Source organism: Phoca vitulina, unplaced genomic scaffold, assembly GCF_004348235.1.
Source record: "Phoca vitulina isolate PV1807 unplaced genomic scaffold, GSC_HSeal_1.0 scaffold7, whole genome shotgun sequence".
In the NCBI taxonomy this organism is placed as follows: Eukaryota; Metazoa; Chordata; class Mammalia; order Carnivora; family Phocidae; genus Phoca; species Phoca vitulina.
In genome coordinates this window covers 38,686,288-38,704,725 of record NW_022589710.1, presented here as the reverse complement: position 1 = coordinate 38,704,725, position 18,438 = coordinate 38,686,288, and the positions used below count along the sequence as shown (strand labels likewise).

The following is an 18,438-nucleotide window of genomic DNA, read 5'->3' as shown; positions in this document are numbered from 1 at the left end:
TATATTTTAAACATTTACCTTTAAAATATTCTTTTTAAACATGCACAGAATATAAAACCATATGTATAACTTCATTTGGAGATGATGGCACAAGTCCGAATATGAGGTGCTCTGTCAAAGTGAGGTCTGTGACCAATGAGCCTCTGTCCTTGTCCCTCATGAGATGTGCCCACTTGCTCATGCCTTCATGGGCTCCTCTCGGCTGCATGTTCCAAGCTTTCCTGAAGTTTTCCTGTCAGGTTCTGTCTTTGGCTCCCTGGTGAGTGCTATACAAGGTAATTCTGTTGGTCAGTTCAGTTATGAGTACCTACTATTTACAGGGCACCATGCCATGCTGGGGCTACAAAGATGAACAGTCTTTGCCCTCAAGGAACTTACCATCAACTGGGGGAGGGGCCATATAAGCAGACTATTCCAACGAGATGCAGTGATAAGTGGGACCACAGATGAGGGGCACTTAGTCCAGTTTGGAGATTTGGGGAAGGGTTCCTGGAGGAGTTAATGCCCAAGCTAAGTCCTGAAAGATTAGCCATCTTGGGCAAAGGCGTTGAGGCTTAAAACGACATGGTTTGAAGGGGTAACTGCAAATGGTCCAGTGTTACATAAAGCAGGAGGGGAACAGTGGAGTTGGAGGAGGGAGGGGCTAGGTTCCAGATGGCTTTGAATGCCCTAACTGGGCGCTTGGGCCTCATCTGCTGCAGTAGTTTTTTAACAAAGTCTTAGCCTGAGGAAATTTGTGATCTGGATTGATCACTCTAGCAGCAGTGTGAAGGATGGATTTGGGGAGGGCAGTTCTTGGGGCAGAGGAGAGATCAAGGTAGTAGCATTTAGAATAGAAAGGAGAGGGTTATTTAATAACTATTGGTAGAGTTGACAGAATTTGGTGACTAATTGGATGTGGGGAGTGAGAAGAAAGAATGACTCAGAGGTTTCTGGTTTCGGAAACTGGGTAGACCAGAAAACAAAATGCAGACAGAGGAACAGGTGTAGAAGGCAGAGAGAATGAGTTCCTTGTTTGCAAGAATCCTTGTCTAGCATGGTGCCTTGTACTCAATGGGTATTTAGCAAATAATAGACTTTTTTCTTAAACCTTTAGTGCCTTCCCAATGTTCTTAGCAGATTTGGCATATATCATAAGGTGTGTATGTATTTAGTATTACACCCAAGAGCCTGCACATTTGTGAGCATGATCTGGCTCCATCTTGGCTTCAGTTCTAACTATCTCAGATTGTACCCCTATTGCTCATCATACTCTGTGTCCTTTCTGACGTTGTATTCTTTAAGCCCTTTCCTCTGTCTGAAATGCTCTTTTCTCAGTTCTTAACATGTGGGGCTTATTTTCAATCTTTAGATCTGAGCTCAGAGGTCACTTGCTTAGAGACCCCTTCTCCATCACTTTACTAGTGATTGTCTCTCAGCTCTAAATCCACCATTGTGTTCTGCATGGTGGTGCTGGGGCTGGAACTCTGCAAACGGTGTCTTTCACCAGCTGGCTTCCTGTTATGTTCAACGATAGGTTGCATTAGACTACAGGGAGCTTGGAAAGCATAGGGAGGGAAGAAGGAACTTGTGCTTCTTCCTGTTCCCTTTGTGTTTCTGTCAGTGTTGCCCTGGAAACAGCAACTGGTTCTAGCCTCCATTTTTTTTTTTTTTTTCCACTCAGAATTAGCAGCTGGGCAGTGCCTTCTCCTTAAAGGGTTGAGTCCTAGCTCCAAAGGGTCTGACCTCTGAACGTCTAGATTCTGATTACTCTTCCTCCTGCCTCCCAGACCCAGTTGTGATAGTTGCTTCCTGTAGTTATTCCTCTGACATCTTAATGTTTCCTTCGTGCTTTTCCAGGTCTCTAACACTTATTTAACTTATTCGTACAGTGAAGTCTCAATAGTCTTTTTTATTAATGGCTGCACCCTGACTCAATAGTCTTTTTTATTAATGGCTGCACCCTGACACAACAACTTAATATGATCTAGGCCTCCATTCAGTTACTCTCTAACATATCACTGGATTTTCTTCATAGACTTTTCATAATCTATATTTCAAATAATTTTTTTTCTCAAAATCTATGTCCTCCACTTGGATATCAAAGTCTTTGTCTCATTCATCACTGTAACCTCAGTGCCCAGCATGGAGCCTGCATACTGTAGGGACTTAATAAATGCTTGTTAAATAAATTATTGAGTTATTGCAAAAATACTTCATGAGACATATTGGTAGCTGACCATAGAAAATGGCCCAAGTTGAACAATTCTTTAACCTTTTGGCTCTAGGCCAGGTTATTGATGAACATTGTAAAAATGTAATTCTCTGTTATAGAGTGCAGCTTAATACTTCTTATAAGCATGTTAGAATGCAATGCATTATTTAACTTAGATCCATCATCATTGGAATAACAAGACACATAGTTTATTTGCTTTGAATCCTGTACTTACACAAATGTCCACTTTCTATATTTGGGAATAATAAAGACTTACCTTTTTATGTAGAGTTTCATGAAGATCAAGAGTTGGTTGTGGGTTAGGTCCACAAAGTTTTGTTCATTAGCAAATAATTTTAAAAATGAAAGCCATCCAAAGAATCCACTTGTAACATACAACATCATTTAATAGCATTTACTTGGCACACTTACTCTGCTTATGTTCTTTTTCTCATTGTGTGATATGGTTTGAAACAACTAAAACACAGAACCAAAAAAGTAGGTTAAAAAGGAACTGCTTGACTTCCACATAGTTATAAGCAAGAATCTGAAGGTGTCATCTAGTCTTTTACTTAAGTATCAACTAAGACAAAAAATTGTAATACATCATATATGTATAATTCTAAAATAACTAGGTCAAATAAATGCAAATAGATTAAATGGCATCGACTTCCATTGTGCCAAGTAGAACCATTTCAGTGAATCTTAAATTTCCCTTGTATCTACTTCAGATGTATTCATATTTTTTATCTCTTTTCTAACTCAGAAGGAGAAAATGTTCCATTTCTTCTCTAGGTTAATTAGGCCCCCAGCATATCCTTAAATCCAGCCCTTCCTTTATCTTCTTTTTCCATCTGGCACCTTACTCTTGCATTTTTAATATGCCCACTACTGTTTTCCTTCTTTCTCAAAACTCACAAATAAAAGTCTTTCTTCCACCTTGTTATCAGTTTAAGCTACCATCCTGTATCTATCTTTTCTCATGTACAAGTTCCAAATAATCTATATTCAACTCTATTTTGCAACCCGGCTTTTGCCCTCAACCCACTATTGAAATTGCACTCTTGCAGCTCACAAATGATTGCCTAGTCAGCAAATCATTTTGAGCCTTCATGCTTGACTTTTTTTTTTTTTTTGGTGGTTGATTACCCTTCCTTCTGGAAACTCTCCTTGGTTTGGGGACATTTAATTACTTGGTTTCTTTTCCACAAACGTCTTTTTCTTTCGTTCTATTCATGATCTTTTTTCTCCAACACTTCAAAATAAGGTGCTCCCCAAGGCCCTGTCCTCTTCTCCTATTATTCTTTCCCATCCACCCTTATATTTTAAATATCACTACCATGTGAATGATCCCCAAGGTTATATCCAGCCAGTATCTCTTTTGTGAACTCCTAACCTACACTTTTAAATGCCAACAGGACATATCTACCTTAGTATTCCTCTGGCATCTCAAACACCTATCCAAACCCATCATCTCCTCCACAAAATTCATTTCTTGCTAATGGTTTAACATTTTCTCTGTCAGCTAAGGCCAAAGAGTTTGATTCATCTCTTACTCCAATACCTTCCTTTTCAGAATTTGAAATCAGTCATAAAACTCTTTCCATTCTTTATGTCCAGAGGCACATTCATCTGTCATGATCTTTCCGCCACCATCACTTGCACCACTAATGTGAAGGCTGTCATCACCCCCCCAGATGCAGCACCAGATCACTTCTTACCTGGTGTCTCACTCCAGTTCCCTCTAGGCCAATCCATCCTCCTTGGTGCTGCCAGACCTTTTTCCTAAAAAGACAGTTCTGATCCTAACACTTCCCTGATCAGGAGTCTCTAAACAGTTTGATATCTCTAGAATAAATCTAGACTTCTTAACCTGGCGTTTAAGAACTTCTTACTTTGGGCCTCAAACATGTATTTTTTGGTCTTACAAATGTATCAGTTTTCTGTTTCTGTAGTTTGATGTTTAAGAGTATGGATTCTAAAGCCAGATTGTTAAGTTTGAATCCTGGTTCCTTCTCTAACTAGCTGTGTGACCATGGACAAGTTTCTTAATTTCTCTGTGCCTCAGTTTCCTCATCTGTAATATAAAAATAACAATCCTATTATTGTTGTGAAAATTCAACATATGAAAAGTGCTTAGAAAGTGCCTGGCATAGAGGTGCCTGGGTGGCTCAGTTGGTTAAGTGTCTGACTCTTGATATCCGCTCAGGTCATGATCTTGGGGTCATGAGATTAAGCCCCGCATTGGGCTCCGTGCTGAGAGTGGAGCCTACTTGGGATTCTCTCTCTCATGAAAAAAAAAAAAAAAGCACCTGGCATATAATAAGCTCTATACTATCTGTTTCACTGAACAAATATTTACTGATGCCTATACATATGTATATCTGTCAGGAACTCTTCAAAGGACCTGGGGGTAATATCAATGAACAAAATAAACAAATCTTTGCCATGTGGATCTTACATTCCATAATAAAAATAATTATTTTTAATTGTCCATAATCCTCTATTTCTGGAATACCCTTCCTCCTGCATCATCATCATCATCGTTAAAATTCTACTCTTCCTTCAAGATCCACCAAAATCCCATCTTGCCCCTTGAAATCTTACCTTGTAGGAAGTTCTCACTTGAACTCTTCCAACTCTTTAAATCTGAATTATAGCATTTATCACATTCTATACACTCTACCATGTATTATCAAATATCATGCATATTAAATATTATAGTTATTTGTACATTTTTGTCATTTCCCTTGATGGAGGATAAATGGAAAGCTGTTATCCCTATACATCTTTTAAACAGTAGTATGATGCACCTTGTACCCAAGCACACAGTAGATGCTTAATAAATGTTTCTTCAATGAATATAGGTAAAGAACACTTTGCATGATCTTTCATTTAATTTCTATTAATTAACCTTATGTTCTTTAACTGAAAATATAAAAGACTTAAAATATAGATCATTTTATTTTCAACTCTGGAAATATCAAATATCAGTATCAAATTTTTCTTGTTTACTACTTGGCTTTATTCATCACCATCATTTGACACCTTGTTCACTAGTAGCCCAATTTTTGTTGTTTGCTTTGCTAAGTACACCCTACAGGATATTTAATGTCCCTTGTTACCACCACTTAGAAAGTGCCTCTAAGTTTTTATTACTGGAGCCATGTGGATAGAGTTTATTTTGTTTGTATATTTTTTATATGTAGCACAGATTTTTCCCATTTCTCACTTCCTTCCTAACATGATAAAAAAAACTTCCAGTTACTCACTAGCAATTTTCTGGTTCATTACTTACTCTTTTTCTCCATTCCAAAGAACTGTAGATGTTTGAAATTTGTTTTTATTACATCTATAATAAGAAATTAGTTTTTTTCCTCTGTATCGTTTCTTCCCTCTAAATTTGCTTGCTATTCTCTAGCTATGACTGAAAAGACCAGACCAACTGTAGGTTTTCTTGTATTCTCTAATTTGTATTTTTGCAATGCTGTAGTAAAATACAGAGATATATTATAACACATTTTCAATCACCTTTATACCATTTACCCTTGCCACATCATCTTAACTATTCCTTTTGTCCAAGCAGAACCTCATTAAAATGGCTTGACAATCTTCTCTTTTTTAATAACAAGACCAATACAATAGATTTTTAAATAATGATCAAGGATTTTTTTTTTATTCATTAAGTTTCAGTATCATTACAGAAAATGTTATGGTACAGAGTTGTTTAACATTTTTTCTTTGCGCTTGATTTCCACATGAATGCTGGTAACACTAATATCTGTACAAGATCAGTCTTTGATTTTATTTTTTGTTCTGTACAATTTTAAATGTATTGGTTAAAAAGGCTGTCAGCACTTAAGGAAGCATTTTCCCCCCAGTTTGTTTATTCAAATAAAAGGTATCCAGTTACTCCCGAAGAGTACCGTGCCTCGAGGCTACTGGGGGCGGGGCCTCCCGGATGCTCTGCGGGGGAGGGTTCTCCCTGAGGCAGGGCAGGGCCTCCCCACCCAGTCACTCTTCAGTTGGCACTGTGCACATAAACACGAGATACATGATAAAGAACAAGCAAAAGCTCTCTGAAAAGCGGTTATGAAGCATACTAAGAAGGGAAATCCAAGTGTTGCCTACGCTAGTATAAATAAGCAGACAGCCTTGATTAAGAGCATAATTAGTTGTATTTTAAAGATGAGAAAAACACAAGTTCCGCAGGCACCTACTGCTGTCTACTAAAAGCTATCGCTATCAGACCTAGCATTGAACACACAAAGCAATTTGCAAGAAAGGAAAAATTTGCTTTGATATAATCAGAATAGAGTTGTCTGTTAAGATTTATTTTTAGGTGTTTTTTTCTTTAAAAGGTGTATTTAAATTCTTTTGAAATATAGTTCAAGATGTTGACTATACAGATCAACTTTTATCCGAATCAGAAAAACTAGCTGTGCCGTTGCATATTACAGGATACAGTCAATGATATGTGGACATGCATCAAAGCTTTCTCGCTCTGGTGACCATCATAGCCGTCCAATGACCATGACATCCACCACCTCGCCCTTGTGCAGCTCCACATACTGCTCTGTCTTTGGAGGTAGCATCAACAACCCGTTCGCACTGCGCATGCTCATCAGACGGCTGCTCATCTGATTACCTAGAAAGAAATATCTCATTGTAGCAGCAACATCACAGTGCATACATTTGGAGCCCTTACAGTTCTTTTCAAAATAAACACCAATGAACAGAAACACAGGTCTTCGAGAGGAAGAGAGAAGACGAGGCTTCCCTGTCCCTTTTCCAGGTAGCCTTGCTACTGTATCCTACTCCTTTCTCACTAAACTTTGAAAATAAACACTAGAAATTATTGCTCTAAAGAATAAAACAGGATTTCATAGCATTATGCAAAATGCCACAGAATTTCTCAGTTCAGGCTAAAATGTTATGTTTGTCTGAAAAGAGAGGTTTTTAAAACTTATTTTTAAAAAGACAATTACCATTTCTTTAGTGTTTACTAAGTGCCGGTCAGCACAGCGGGTAGTTTCCTTAACTATCTTATTTAATTTGTACAAGATTCAAAAGAGGTTAGGTAACTTGCCTATGGTCCTACTAACTAGTTGGTGGCCAATTTGAATGCAGGTCTGGAGGAAACACTGCCTATGTATTCAGTCACTATGTTAACTGATGTTTGTACTTGATAGGACCTTGTTTAAAGGGTGATACAGCTTTTCTGGAGACACATCAAAAGTTAGGTAAATATGACTAGAATACTTGGGGATAAAAGTTTAAAGTCTAGAGGAGGTAACTATAGAACTCTTGAGTTATCAATATTGATTTCTCAGTCCTTAAACTTTGCCAATATCTAAGGTATAGTAGAGGCTACAGAGAATCACATTATAATTGAGCTTGAATCTCACATTACAGGGTAGCATGGTCATAGTACCTTCTACAACCAAAGTTTTATACTCAGGACTTAGAGGTTGAACATATAGATAAAAATCTTCTGTAATTCTAGAATTGTATTTCAAAAGTTTATCTAGAAAATATGGTTCCATGGAATAAGTAAATCTTTATTAAAAAATTTGTTTTTACTCTTGTTTTCTTCTTATGCTGTACTGTTTGGAAATAATTTATCTCATCTAATCTTTCAAAAAGGACAATGAAGAACAATTACAAAATTAGGTGTACCCAAGGAAGGAGGTTATACATAAGTTTTGTGTTTTAACAGGATATATGCATAGAAATACCCACTGGTATGAATGACTAACCTGTACTCTGTGCCCAAGGCAGTGGTTCTTGGTGATGCCAAGTCAATATACACCGATGGTATTCTGGGCGAGGATCCAGTTTTACATCACATGATAACTATAGAATACAGAGTAAATGAAAACAAACTTGATCACCTGATCATCTCTTAAAACTACAGGGTGGTGGAAGTTGTGCAAGAAATAAAGTAGACATGGAAAGTGTCCTGGCATTCTGTTGTTTCCACCACTGCCACCTTATGTTCCTAATATAGGAAGTCCAGAGGTTGGGTTGCTCTGGTGAAAAAGAAAAGAAGGCTAAGAAGTTGGTATTCATAGTGGGGAAAAGGGCAGATGGAAAAGATAAGATCTATCTTTGAAGTCTAATTTTATGGGTTGATAGTACAGATACCTCTGACCTATGAATTGAGAAATCAAAGCACATTTTTTTAAACAGTGAAAATAAAAGAAATAGAACTAAACAAACAAATAAGCTCAATATCCATTTATATGTTTGTCAATCTGTCTGTCCATCCAACCAATAAATATTTACTGAGACACTCTTTAGCTACCCATTCATATACCTACCTTTAACATAAAAGGGTTAGTTACTTTCTCTTAAATATTCCCCTAGTGTCCCAATACAGTCCTAAAAATATACCATTTTTGTTTAGCACATCACTGGTATTAAAAGAATTCCTCTGAATGAGTCTTTGCTGGGCATCTTTCATATCTTTCCAATAAGGATAAAATCCTTTCTAACATAGCAACTGCAGTTTACACACACAATATGGAATGACTAATCAACCTTTAACCTAGAGCCATTAAAATAAATCTATTTCATTAAATTCATCCTGAAATCCAATAAATTAAAGTGATAATGTGTTGGTAGCAGGTGCCTAGGAGGTATTCCTTGAACAAGTTTATAGAGCATATAATTATGGACTATAGCCCATCAAAGATTAGTTCAATGTTGGTGAATATAAGACTTATTCATTTGCCATTAGCAAAATAATCATTTGTTACTCTACCTTAAAATGGTCCAGAAACCCTTTATCCAACTAAAACAGGTATTGCTTAGACCAATGATAAAATTATAACTTGAAGATCCTAGTAATTTTGATTCAATTAAGTCTATCTCCAATCCATTCTGGTTATGCTGTTTTTAAACATTCTAATTATTCACTCTGACAATTCCTGCTTTTCCTCTGGAATCCCGAATAAAATTCAATTCTAAGGTGTTTTTCTTTTTTTTCTTGTTTAAAAAAGATTTTATTTATTTGAAAGAGAGAGCACAAGCAGGGGGAGAAGCAGGCTTCCCGCTGAGCAGGGAGCCCGATGTGGGACTCAATCCCAGGACCCTGGATCATGACCTGAGCTGAAGGCAGACGCTTAAGGACTGAGCCACCCAGGCACCCCCTATGGTGTTTTTCCTTGATTAAATCACGTTCAACTCTTTCACTTGATATTGCTTATGTTTATACTCTATTTCATATCTACTGAGGGGTAACTTGCCATTATTCCTAAATTATTGTGTGCTTACTTGACGGCAAAGATGTCTATCAGTCCGTCACTCTGTGTATGGGTGTTCTCCAGCATGAAATTACAAGAGCCATTCCCATGGCTGTGTTATTTGCTAAGTGTTTACGCAGATATTTCCGTCGGCAAAGGCACAGATTGGCTCTTGGTAGTTTGGTGAAACAAATACCAGGATGGGATGATATCTGACATCCAGGTTCGACTCCCACTTGTACTGCTAATGGGTATCTGTATTAGCAAGTTATTTTGCTTTCCTATACCTGTTTGTTCATCTAAAAAATGGGGTTGTTTGTTTTAAAAGAAGATATTTATAGTAATTAAGAAACAAGAATCAACTGCAGCAAGAGATGAAACTGACTAGATTTTTATGGTATTTTACTAAAATGCAGAATACTTTATTAATCAATATATTTAGTTGTACTGACATTATAATTCTGGCATATTATATCACTTAGCTTAAGAAATCACTTACTATGAGTGTCAGTGCTTACAAGAATATGTACCATGAGTAAACACAGACTTTTTTTTTTGGTGAAAAAATTGATGTTTCACTTCAATGACTTCTTCTATTCGTTCAAAACTGGAGTGGGCTGTGGACTCAGACTGTTTCCTCTGTTTCCTTTTGAATATTTTTCTGACACTCAGTAGTCACTCAAGAGATAAAACCATATTATGTGGTATAATATTACATGGTATGTTCTACATGTAAATGTTTAAGGGAGAAAATCAGAAAAAAAAAGTCAACAGAATGAGATGATAAGCCACAAAATGGGAGAAAATATTTGTAAAAGACATCTAATGGAGGCCTGTTATCCAAAATATACAAAGAATTCTTAAAACTCAATAACAAACAACCTGATTAAAAAATGGGCAAGGGGCACCTGGGTGGCTCAGTCGGTTAAGCAATCAACTCTCGATTTCAGCTCAGGTCATGATCTCAGGGTTGTGAGACTGAGCCCTGCAATGGGCTCTGCACTCAGCAGGGAGTCTGCTTGAGATTCTCTCTTCTCCCTCTCCCCTCCCTCCGCCCCTGTGTGCTCTCTCTAATAAATAAATAAATCTTTTAAAAAAATGGGAGAAAGACCTCAACAGATAACTCATTAAAGAAGATATAGAGATGGCAAGTAAGCATATTAAAAGATATTCAACATCATATGTCATTAGGGAATTGCAAACTAAAACAATGATATATCATTACCCACCTACCAAAGGCTAAAATGCAAAACTCTGGCCACACCAAATCCTGATGTGGAGGAATTCCTGGTGGGAATGCAAAATGGTACAGCCACTTTGGAAGACTGTTTGGTAGTTTCTTACCAAATTAAACATACCCTTACCATACAATTTAGCAACTGTGCTCCTTGCTATTTACCCAACTAATTTGAAAATTTATGTCCACACAAAAACCTGCACATGGGTTCGTAGCAGCTTTATCCATAATTGTCAAAACCTGGAAGTAATCAAGGTATCCCTCCATAGGTGGATGGATAAATAAATGGTGGTATACCCAGACAATGAATATTATTTAGCACTAGAAAAAATGAGCTATGAATCCATTAAAAGATATGGAAGAAACTTAAATGCATATTGCTAAGTGAAAGGAGTCAATCTGAAAAGCCCACACAATTCTGGGAAAGATAAAACTATGGAGATAGTAAAAAGATCCAGGGTCAGCATGGAGGGAGGGATGAATAGGCAGGGCACAGACAGGTTTTAGGGCAGTGAAACTACTCTGTATGACAGGACAATGGTAGATACACGTAATTATACATGTGTCAAGACCCTCAGAATATACAACACCAAAAGGGAACCCTTGGTAACCTTGAGTGGTGATAATGTATCAGTGTAGGCTCATCAGTTGTAACAAATATACCACTTTGGTGCAGATGTCAATAGTGGGAGAAGTTGTGCATGTGTGAGGACAGGGGGTATATGGGAACTCTCTGTACTTTCCATTTAATTTTGCAGTGAACCTAAACCTAAAAAATAAAATTTATTAACTAAAAAAAAGGAGAATATTTTGTTCTTCCTTTTTGTCCTGCCCATCTTATAGAGAAGTGATCTTAAAGAATTCTCAGAGTAAATAATTAATTGCAAATACAGGGCAATAATGTTATCCCTGAGCTGTTAATATGGTATTAAAAGGGTACAAAGAAGCTAAGTAATCAACTGTTCTTAGGGACATTGAGAAAGGCTTCACAGGGGATGCGATATCTGAGTCTTATGACTAGGAATCTTGAAAGCTGAGAAAGGAAATGGTGGTGGTTGGGGAAGAACCTTCTAGAAAAGGGAATAATCACAGTCACAGGCAGGAGATCTCATATCCATTCTGGAAGCAGTAATACATTTAATATGGTGAGAGTGCAGGATGAGACGCAGATGAAGCTGGAAAGGAAAAAAAGGCCTTGGGATGAAGGGCCTCCTATGTTCATGTGAGAAGTTTGGATTTAATCCTGGGGTCATGGGAAGATGGAAGCATTTTAGCTGGAGATGCTTACATGATTAGAGTTAGAATAGGGGTTTAGGAGGAGGCAAGATTAGAAGAAGGGAAATTGTTAAACAAGTCAAGGGTTATAATCTAGTAAATGTTGGAGCCATCATTCAAAGCCAGGCTTATTTGGTTACGTAAGTCAGGGGATATGGATGGTGGAGGCAGCTTTAGGAGAATGGTGAAGATTTGGAAGGCTGTAGTAACGACTGGAAGAAGTTGATCCATAGGATATAAAGGGATCACAAGGGGAATCTGGATCCCTGCTGAGGTATGTAAATTGGAAGTGATAACGTGAACAGCTGTAGACTCTTCTCTAGTTGTGGCCTAGAAATAAAAGTGAAGGATAAAGAAGGGAGGATTGATCCAAGTTTGTGGATTTTTAGAGTGGGCTATTGTGGAAGGAAGGGGCAAAACAAAGTTGACATGCTTGACATGCTACACCACAGGATTTAGGTTGGATGAGGGAAGTGACAAAGCCAGTGGGGCTTAAGGACTGATGGAAAGGGATAGAGGTAAAAGGAGTGTTTACACCTTTTCATATCTATGGAGAGCTAACTTGCCCTTGTCCCTAAATTGTATGCCAGAGGTGGTGATTTTGAGATGGGAGTACTTCAGGATATTGAAAAGGGATGTATGTGTGAGTTGTTGCTGAAGTAGAAATAAAGGTATTTAGAATTGTGGAAATAAAGCAACTGATGGTAAGAGGTGAGGTAGAGAGGTAGACTATGATTCACTTGCCAAAGACCTGAATGTCTTTGGAAGGTTTGATGGCAGTAATGAGGAAAAAGTGAAAGCTCCAGAAGATTCAGGGGAATAGGTTGGGACTCAAGACTGCATAGATCGGAGAAAAGAGTTTGTGAGAAAACAGATGACCCACGGGGATTCTATTGGGTGAGGGCCCAAAATAACATGCTCAAGGCCTTGGTTGGTCCTGGAGGCCTGGACTTTGCTCCAGTCTGGTCAAAGCTTCTAAAGAGTGGTTATGGCAGCTTTACACTAACTTTTTTGATAAGTGCTATGAAGTTATGAGGCACTGATTTCATTAGTCTTCCAGAGAAATCCTTGAGTTTATTTGCCTGTAAATCATGTGTCTAGAATTTATCATGTAGGGGTGCCTGGGTGGCTCAGTCGTTAAGCGTCTGCCTTCGGCTCAGGTCATGATCTCAGGTCCTGGGATCAAGCCCCGCATCGGGCTCCCTGCTCCGCGGGAAGCCTGCTTCTCCCTCTCCCACTCCCCTTGCTTGTGTTCCCTCTCTTGCTGTGTCTCTCTCTGTCAAATAAATAAATAAAATCTAAAAAAAAAAAAAAAAAAAAAAATAGAATTTATCATGTAACTTTAAAATCTTTGCACATGGATCAGTTTCAAATTAACTTTTCTAAAATGCTTATAACCTAGTTATATTTTTCATTTCCTAATAAGTTAAAACTGATTTACATTTCTTATAGATCATGGACAGTTCTATAATTTTCAATATCTGTTTTTTAATCCGCAGGCCATAATATTCTCATATAACGGGCATCCAATCATATCTTTTTTTTCCCACCACCGTATCTTTTGATGATCAATGACTGATCTTGTCACAATAAACATATTTCTCTCTACAGTTGCAAATATCTTTTCTCTCTACAGTTGCAATTTTCTTTTTCTTTTTCTTTTTTTAAAAAGATTTTATTTATTTATTTGACAGAGAAAGAGAGAGAGAGAGCATGAGCAGGGGGAGCAGGAGAGGGAGAAGCAGGCTCCCCACTGAGCAGGGAGCCTGATGTGGGGCTCGATCCCAGGACCCTGGGATCATGACCTGAGCCAAAGGCAGACGCTTAACTGACTGAGCCACCCAGACGCCTTAGTAATTTTCGAACAAAATAAGCATTTTGTTAAAATGCTTTGTATTTTACTGTTTATGACATCAGACAGAAAGCATTCACCATGTTCTTATAGCATGAGGTCAGTAATGCTGAAGAGAAGAGGTAAGATGGACAAATTAGAGTAGTCCAGTAGAGTTCAACATGCCCATACTCTCCAGGACATGCTGACCTGATCCCATGAGAGATGAAAATATTTTCCCTTTCCCTTCTCTTAATCACTACCTGAGGTGGGCTATTAATATTAATAGGAGTTATCTCAGGTATGTTTCTAGAGAAAAAAGTTGACAACAAGGGGCAGTAGAGGGTACTTTGGTGGGATATTAAGGAAACACAAAAGGATATCCTTTTGTAGAAACATTAGGTTAATAATTCAGTGAATTAAGATGATGTTTCTGATTGTCTACTGAAAACCAGAAGTATTTCAACTTCAACCATAACTGACCAAGGACACAGGGCAAGTCTTTATTCTAAATTGATGTTTGTCAGAATGCATCGATATAAAAGGATGACATTTTTTTTTTTTGTGCTGACCTTTTAAAATAATGCAGCATTGCCGTAACCATAGGCCAGCTGCATCAGATCCAGCACCGTGAGTTACTGACACCAGCGTTTAACAACCATCTCACTTCCTGAAAACAGTAAGGATTGGGAGAGGCTGTGATTACGGCAACCATTTTGGAGAACAGTAATAAGTGGTGTCTGTAAGCTGCGTATTGGCTGGTCAGAAAATTGAGAGAATAGGCTTTACCTTGTTTCAAGAAAGTGAATAAAGTTATGTTCTAAAAGTGGCAGTTATGTCAGGAAAGGTGTGGGGAGGACTTTAAGAGTTAAAAACAAAAGAAGGAAAGAGCCAAACACCCTGATGACCCATTCTGACAGTCCCTGTGACACTGCTCTGTGGGAGAAAGGAGTTTGACTGATTCTTAGACCAATTGTCAATTTCATGGGTTGACAGGAATGAGCAGCGGTGTGAGCAATGTACCAAGGACACTGCTCTGTAATTACTGTTGTCAGTAAGGATAGCTCCCACAATGTCAGTTTTAAAGAAAAGATGGTGAATGTTAAAATGAGAAATAAACAAAAAGATTCATAAGAACTCTGCAAAGTCAAAGAGAAGTCCTCTTTTTCTCTCTTATAACAATGTGGATTTTTCTTATTTCCTAAATTTAGCAAATATGAAAATAGTGAGCAAATTCATATTACTGGTTTAGATGTCTAAGCTTTGTAACTCTGACTTTCTGATTTGATCAGAATACTTTTTGTTCATTAATAGCTTTTTTCTTCTTTTTCCATTAAATTTAAAATAAGACCACTGCTATGATTATTGAAACAAAACCCCAAAATAATTTGTTTTCAGAAATATCTAGTCAAACTTTTACTAAACTTCTAAGAAAAGGAGGGTATCTCTCCATATACTAGTCTACAAAATCTCAGTATTTAAAAGGTCAATGTTAAGAATATCTGAAGCCTAGATTTTCTTAATGTTTTATCCTATATATTCTCACAGTAATATTTTATTAATATTTCTTCTTCCTCTTCTATGCCTTGTGTTCTTCCTGTCAAGTAATCATAGCATTCTGTCATATCTGAATTTATTTCTAAGCTCTTGAAGTGTAACAGTTTAGGGATTTGAAAAAAATGGATACATTCATGCAAAAGATTACATTGGGACTCCTTTTTTTACACAATACACAAAAATCAACTCAAAATGGATTAAGGACGTATATGTAAAACCTGAAACAGTAAAACTAGAAGAAAATATACAGGAAAAGCTTTTTGATATTGGTCTTGGCAATGATTTCTAAGATTTGACACCAAAAGCACAAGCAACAAAATAAAAAATAGAGAAGTGGAACTACATCAAGCTAAAAAGCTTCTGCACAGCAATGGAAACAACAGTGTGAAAAGGGAACCAAGGGAATGGGAGAAAATATTTCAAACTATCTATCTGATAAGGGGTCTATATCCAAAATATATGAGTCTCTTACAATGCAATAGCAAAAAGACAAATAACCTGATTTAAAAATGGGCAAAGGAGTTGAATAGACATTTCTCTAAAGATATACAAATGGTCACTAGGTATATGAAAGAGCGCTCAACATCACTAATCTCAGGGAAATGCAGATCAAAACCACAATGAGATACCATCTCACAACTGTTAGGATAGCTATTATTAAAAAAACACACAAAAGATAAGTATTGCAAGGATGTAGAGAAACTGAAATACTTATATAATGTTGGTAGGAATGTAGAATGGTTCAGCCACTACTGCTTGGGGGAAACAGTATGAGGTTTCCCCTCAAATTAAAAAGAGAACATATAATAAAGCAATTCTATTTCTGGGTATATATTTTAAAGAACTGAAATCAGGATTTCAAAGAGATATCTATGCCCCCATGTAGCATTATTCACGATAGCCAAGATATGTAAACAACTCAAATGTTCATTGATAGATGAATGGAGAAGGAGAATGTGCTATATTCATACAATGAAATATTATTCAGCTTTAAAAGAAAAATATCCTACCATTTGTGGCAACATGGATAAACCTAGAGTATATTATGCTAAGTGAAATAAACCAGTCACAGAAGGATAAATACTGCATGATTCCAATTTTATGAGGTATCTAAAATAGTCAGTCATAGAAGCATATAATAGAATGGTGATTGTCAGAGGCTGAGGGGGGGCATTGGGGAGTTGTTGCTCAATGGGTATAAATTTTCTCTTCTGCAAGGTGAATGAGTTCTAGAGATCCTTCGTACAACACAGGACCTAGAGTAGACAACATGGTATTCTGCACTTAAAATATGTTAAGAGGATAGTTCTCATGTTAAGTGTTCATACCACAAAACAAACACATAAAAAACCAAACAAAACCACAAAATAACACAGGAAAATTTATGGAGGCATTGGGTATGTTTACTACTTTGACTGTGGTGATGATATGGGCATATGCATATGTCCAATTTCATCAAAATGTTCACATTAAATAGGTGCAATTTTTTTGTATATCATGTGTATCTCAATCAAGCTTTGAAAAAAAGCAATGGCTTGATACTGTAGGTTATATTGCCAAGAAAATTGTTCATTAGTTATACAGAAAGTGTGTTACATAATCAGCTGAGTAGCAGTAGTAAATCAAATTGAAGTTAGTGTTGGTGGAGAAGGGGACTCTAATTTCTAGGTGACTTTTCCTATAAGCATAATTCCTCAGCCTTAGTTCTCCTTTTCCACACAATGTGGTCACCCTTTCCTCCTGATTCACTTGTTTTCTAGTCCATTGATTGTCTTTTTCTGGACTATTTAAAATTTATGAGTAAGGTCCTAGAAAAAGTGAGCAGACAGCAGTGCTGTCCTGTGTGAGCTTGCACAGGGGAAAGGGAATTCTTGTCCTTCCTTCTGTATAGGTTTAGTTTTAGTGTAGTGCTAGCCTCATTCTATCTACCATTTTATCATTACATATCCACTTTCATATGGATTCTAGCTGGAGAAAATGATTCACTTTAGAAGTAGTGGAATAATGTGGGCTGGGAATAAAAGGGACCCTTTTCCCCTCCATTTTCTATCATGAAGGGGAGAATATAACTACATTTTCCCTCAAAACGATATAAAATTTAGATGTTTGTTTTGGGCAATTGGGAAATCATATCCTTAATTGTTATTAGGCTTCAGTTTTGGTTCCTGGTCATTTAGATAACATTACCCTGGCTTTGATGATGGTTGGCCGAGGATCCAAGATGCCCTGCATCTTTCTCAGTGCAGGCACAACAAAGAGATTGCAGGTGACCACGGCTGACACAGGATTCCCTGAAAGTCAACCAAACAGTTATTTATAGTATACATATAAAAATTTGCCAAATAATTCTGACTGTCTATACCTTCATTCATCATAAAGAGTGAGGAGACTAACCACTAATCTTCCTCTTCTAAATCCCAAAGGACTCCAGAATAGAGCTACAATTAACCAAAGGCCACAGAGGGTGTAAACATTAGGTCTACCAGTGAAATGCAGAAACTTCTGATTCCCAGAAGCTGTTTACACCATTTATTTCCACTTTCCTGAGAACTATCCATTGAAAGCCATTACCAATCTTGATAAATTTTAAAGCAGATTCTTTAAATTTGCTATTTTTAAGATGTTTTAAAATTGCCATAGTAATACATGCTCAGGACAAAAACATTTAGAAAACAGGTTAAGCATAAAGAAATGTATCCATAATCCCCCCCTTCATCCAGAAATTTCTTTATATTAAAAAAAACCCTAAATGATTTAAGATGCAAAGGACTTGAAGATGAATACTGTTATGGACTGAATTGTGTCCCCTACAAATTCATATGTTGAAGTGTAGCACCCAATATAAAGTATTTGTAGATACTAGGGCCTTTAAAGGGGTAATCAGAGTTAAATGAGGTCATAAGGGTGAGGTCCCAATCCAATGAGACTGGTGTCTGTGTAAAAAGAGGGAGAAACACCAGGAGCACATGTACACAGAAGAAAAGCTATGTGAGGACACAGTGAGAAGGTGGCCATATTCAAGCCAGGAAGAAAGACTCAACAGAAACCAGCTGTGCTGGCATCTTGGTCTTAGACTTTCAGTCTCCAGAACTGTGAA

At 37.3% G+C, this 18,438-nt stretch overlaps 1 protein-coding gene across 17 annotated transcripts in view; it reads right to left on the bottom strand.

Annotated features, from left to right (window-relative positions):
* Positions 1-5,223: 5,223 nt before the first annotated feature.
* The window catches only part of GPHN (gephyrin), a 608,525-nt gene continuing 595,310 nt past the window's right edge, over positions 5,224-18,438 (bottom strand). For 5 of the 17 annotated variants that reach the window (XM_032405337.1, XM_032405339.1, XM_032405336.1 and 2 more), the window contains 3 exons: positions 17,529-17,632; positions 7,954-8,050; positions 5,225-6,842 (listed from right to left, as the gene is read on the bottom strand). In XM_032405337.1, coding sequence (XP_032261228.1) covers positions 6,709-6,842; positions 7,954-8,050; positions 17,529-17,632 — 335 coding nt within the window. In that variant the 3' untranslated portion in view covers positions 5,225-6,708. Of the gene's footprint in view, positions 6,843-7,953; positions 8,051-17,528; positions 17,633-18,438 lie in introns of all 17 variants that reach the window. The other 12 variants (XM_032405331.1, XM_032405333.1, XM_032405334.1 and 9 more) reach the window with 7 other exon arrangements.